The sequence below is a fragment of the Oncorhynchus kisutch genome, unplaced genomic scaffold (assembly GCF_002021735.2).
Source record: "Oncorhynchus kisutch isolate 150728-3 unplaced genomic scaffold, Okis_V2 scaffold1556, whole genome shotgun sequence".
In the NCBI taxonomy this organism is placed as follows: Eukaryota; Metazoa; Chordata; class Actinopteri; order Salmoniformes; family Salmonidae; genus Oncorhynchus; species Oncorhynchus kisutch.
Window position 1 is genome coordinate 16,284 of NW_022263501.1, and position 4,700 is coordinate 20,983.

General features: G+C 44.7%; 1 protein-coding gene across 1 annotated transcript; it reads left to right on the forward strand.

The window, feature by feature from the left end:
* Nucleotides 1-3,644: 3,644 nt before the first annotated feature.
* On the forward strand, nt 3,645-4,473 carry LOC116366730 (TOG array regulator of axonemal microtubules protein 1-like). The gene is made up of 3 exons (XM_031818705.1): nt 3,645-3,763; nt 3,962-4,067; nt 4,219-4,473. The coding sequence occupies exons 1-3, from the start codon at nt 3,645-3,647 to the stop codon at nt 4,456-4,458; spliced, it is 465 nt and encodes a 154-aa protein (XP_031674565.1). The 3' UTR covers nt 4,459-4,473.
* The last annotated feature ends 227 nt before the right edge of the window (nt 4,474-4,700 follow it).

Here is a 4,700-nt window from a genome sequence, read left to right on the forward strand (position 1 = left end):
ATACTCCAAAAAACGATGAAAATAACCAAAAAAGCTCTCAAGCAAACAAACACTGACTCACGACTTAATTACCAACACCTGTCAAACTTTCCAAACAGGAAGTGCTCACTCAGGCCGGTGTGGTCGTAAGCGAGAAAATATCTCTTGGTGCACTATATAAAGTCAAAGTGAGTCTGATTAACAGCTGTTGCATTTTCACCATTTAGATAAGCATCTTTGTGTCACTCAAAAAGTGGAAGAAATTGCATATACTGTAGCCATAATTTGTAGCACAGATTGTTGGATGAAATACAAACTAACCTTGCTTACTTATTTCAAAGCGAGGGCACATATTTCAGCCTTGTGGGAAAAAGCGGACAAAGAGTTGAAATGCCACAAGGCAGTGACAAAAAGCTTACAGCACCTGGTATTCCCAGGCAGTCTCCAATCCAAGTACTAACCAGGCCCGACCCTGCTTAGCTTCCGAGATCAGACGAGATCAGGCATGCACGAGCAAAACTCATGTGACCACTTGCCGCAATGTTATCTTTTTGGCTCATTTTTCAAAATAAAAGCCTGAAACTATGTCTGAAGACTATTGACACCCTGAGGAAGCGATAGGAAAAGGAATCTGCTTGATATCCCATTAAATGGAGCAAAGGGAGGCTATGGAACATGGAGTCTTCAAAATAGAAGCCACTTCCTGTTTTGATTTTCCTCAGGGTTTCGCCTCCAATATCAGTTCTGTTATACTCACAGACAATTACCCCACTCTTCCACCAAGGCACCTGCAAGTACTCAGACATTTCTGTGGGGAATGGCCCTTGCTCTCACCCTCCAATACAACAGGTCCCAGATGTGCTCAATGGGATTGAGATCCGGGCTCTTCACTGACCATGGCAGAACACTGATATCCCTGTCTTGCAGGAAATCATGCACAGAACGAGCAGTATGGCAGGTGTCATTGTCATGCTGGAGGGTCATGTCAGGATGAGCCTGCAGGCAGGGTACCACATGAGGGAGGAGGATGTCTTCCCTGTAATACACAGCGTTGAGACTGCCTGCAATGACAACAAGCTTAGTCCGATGATGCTGTGACACACTGCGCCAGACCATGACGGACCCTCCACCTCCAAATCGATCTCGCTCCAGAGTACAGGCCTCGGTGTAATGCTCATTCCTTCAACGATAAATGTAAATCCGACCATCACCCCTGGTGAGACAACACCGCGACTCGTCAGTGAAGAGCACTTTTTGGCAGTCCTGTCTGGTCCAGCGACGGTGGGTTTGTGCCCATAGGTGACGCTGTTGCCGGTGATGTCTATTGAGGACCTGCCTTACAACCGGCCTACAAGCCCTCAGTTCAGCCTCTCAGCTTATTGCGGAAAGTCTGAGCACTGATGTAGGGATTGTGCGTGGGAAACATGGGAAACAGTGTTTAAACCCTTTACAATGAAGATCTGTGAAGTTACTTGGATTTTTACAAATTATCTTTGAAAGACAGGGTCCTAAAAAAGGGGCGTTTATTTTTTTGCTGAGTTTATATATATAGTACAAATAGTATTTACAAATTCACCACATTTATGATTTTATATGGGAATCAAAAAGCTTTCATGAATGTTCACCATGTGCTGATGTGCTCAGCACTGTCAACAGACCCCATTATGACATCACAATGTAACGGAAGCCTTGCCATGATATCATTGCTGGTTCCATCTGACAAGCAACATTTCATTTCCACTCATTTCAATGATAGATCTCTCACAGAGATAGGTTAACCTTTCTGAACTACCGATTAAAAAGGAAAGAGGTTAAGTTCTTATTTTGAGAGTGTTAATATTTATCATCAATGGCTTATCGAGGGAGAAAATCAAGTTTTGTAAGGCTCATCAGTTTTTCAAACGTTTTTCCAAAAATATCACTGTTTATTTTGTGGTTTCATAGACATACAGTATGCCTACATCCATAAAATCTTTAGCTTACATTTTTTTTATGACACACTGTAGAAACTATTTTTCCTACTTCACTTCTGCTATACATTTCATACTGTACCATTGTGATCCAGGGCTATCAGGAGAGCTACCCAATCCCAGAGGGCCATCGTGGCTTCATCAGTGATGCCAGACTTCTGCAGATGCAGAGAGCTGAGAGAGAGGCCATGGAAGCAAAGCAAAGAAAGATAAGTGCTATCCATGAGAATTATGTCCGGACTGCTCTCATCGGGGTTGGCAGCACCTTCGCGCACCACTTCGTCCCCTCTATTCAGTGCATTCCGCGGCCGAAAGCTCCACCAAGGCCTTTGCCACGAAGGCTTGAACACATAGCTCTGGCCCCACTGAAGAACGTGGTGGGGGTGGACGGAGCCCAAGTTCGACCCGGATCTAAACTCTCTGGAGTCCATCCAGGTAAATAAATCATTCAGCAGCATTAGCGTGGGGCCTGTTCCCGTCCCTCCAACTGGAGCTCCCTCCAAGAGGGGCAAGAAGAAGAAGGGCAGGCGGGAGTCGAAGCCCTGAAAGCCCAGTCGGACCAGGGCTGTGCTGACAACAACGGACCCATTGACCTGATGGAGGAGGTGAGGGACATCGAGGCTCACCTGAAGGAGGAGGCCTGGAAGGTAGGATGGACTTCGAATTTATTGTAAATGTGAAAGTTTGCAGTTCAGAATTATACTTGGACCGATAAATTGCCAAAACAGATAGTTGTTCCATGTCTTAAAATCAAATCAAAATGTATTTGTCACATGTGCCGAACACAACAAGTGTGGCCCTTACCGTGAAACCAACAGTGCAGTTCAAGAAGAGTTAAGAAAATATTTCCCAAATAAACTTAAGTAAAAATTAATAATAATTAAAGTAACACAATGACATAACAATAACGAGGCTAAATACAGGGGGTATCGGTACCAAGTCAGTGTGCGGGGGTACAGGTTAGAAAGGATACTCTCTTTGACAGCATGATAGAATAGATCCTAGAATACAGGATCTCTCTGTATTAGTTTATGTATATACTAGTTCTATATGTATTTCTATGATGGGAGCATTCTTTTCTGGTCTATACCAAAGGTGGTACATGAGGTGAAGGCCATGGGCAGGAGAAGTTTGTGCTCGGCCATGTCCACAGGGGAAATAGCCACCAGTTCTCTGGGAAGACTGAGCTCAGTGGATATGAACACCCCTGCTGAGCTCCGTGACTACTTGTATGTTGGGACCCCGGGCAAAGTTGCGTGACAGCCCACCCAGGCCTGCCCCCCCTCCTATCAAGCCCAGGAGCAAACTGCCTCGGCCTATAAGGTTCCTTAGCTTGCCAAAGGCTGCCACCGGCTCAGGTCAGTCCCTCTCATGTACTCACACTAATGTAAATTAGACAGGGAGATGAAGCTAGGTAGATTGATAGAAAAACAGTAGGAAGGGAAGAGACACAAATGGCTTTAGCCCAGGGCCACACTTGATTTGCCTGTTTCACAGTGAGATAACCTTTACTCAAGGCTAATTGGACCCTTCTTCTGAGCAGGGTGCGCACCAAAAATATATGTGCTAAATTTAAAATGATATCATAATGAACTAGTGTTAAAAGCTACAAACAGATATGGAAATGAGTAAATACATAAATAAATACATACAGTTCATAGAGAGATAGATGTCTGCTGTCAACCCATAGACAAGATGGCAGCCAGTGAGCCAAAGGGCCAAATAAAGACCCAGGCCAGATTGCAGCCCCTGTCCAACCCAGAGCAGGCCCTGACTAAGACCTTCAAGCTGCTCCACTCTGCCTCTGATGACTGGTGAGCATTCACTGTAGACAAGACCAATGGAGCTAGGCTAAAGGAAGCACAGTGTAGTGTCCTTGGAAATGTAGATTTGAGCTACAGAGCGTAGAAACTTCTGAATTTAAGAGACCAGAGTCCTAATTGATGAACATCATTATAATGTTTTTGGAAAATGTTGTGGAAAATGCTTACGTTTCTTTCACTGAATTGCAGGGAGAAGAAGATCGAGGGCTTGACCTTTCTCCGTGTGATGGCTCAGAACCACATGGACATACTGATGCCTAAACTCCATGATATCTGCCTTGCCATTATAAATGAGGTAGCTGTATTCATTCACTGCCCTATTCATTCATCTGCACAAATCTGCTACATTTGGAGAACAAGTCAAATTATTGTGTCATGTTTCTGATGTTCGTGGGTTGTTCTGCTCAACATTAATAGCTGGGCCTGTGTGTGTTATTATGATTCAGGTGAAGAACCTGCGCTCTGCAGTGTCCTGTGCTGCCATGGCCACACTGGGGGACATGTACGTCCACCTCCAGAGGGCCATGGACAGTGAGGTGGAGGGGACGGCACGCGTGCTGCTGCACAAAGCCAGCGAGGCCAACGCCTTCATCCGGCAGGGCGCCAACTTTTCCCTGGGTCACATGGTGCAGAGCTGCACCCCTACCCGTGTCATGAATGCCTTGCTGGTCGGTGGGCTGAGGTAAAGAGGGAGAGGGGTCAATTAACACTCACTAAGGGGTAGATCCGGACTTCCACAAATTGTCCCATTATCCAAACCTATATAAAATATATTTTGATTTGTTTAACACTTTTTTCTTACTACAGGATTCCAATTGTGCTATTTCATAGTTTTGATGTGTTCACTATTATTCTAAACTGTAAAAAATTGTAAAAATAAAGAAAAACCCTTAAATGAGTAGGTGTGTCCAGACTTTTGACTGGTACT

Coding starts and splice junctions, on each gene's coding strand:
- LOC116366730 (XM_031818705.1), top strand. CDS start 3,645: ATGGCAGCCAGTGAGCCAAAGGGCCAAATAAAGACCCAGGCCAGATTG. Junction 3,764..3,961: donor CACTCTGCCTCTGATGACTG/GTGAGCATTCAC, acceptor ACTGAATTGCAG/GGAGAAGAAGATCGAGGGCT. Junction 4,068..4,218: donor GCCTTGCCATTATAAATGAG/GTAGCTGTATTC, acceptor ATTATGATTCAG/GTGAAGAACCTGCGCTCTGC.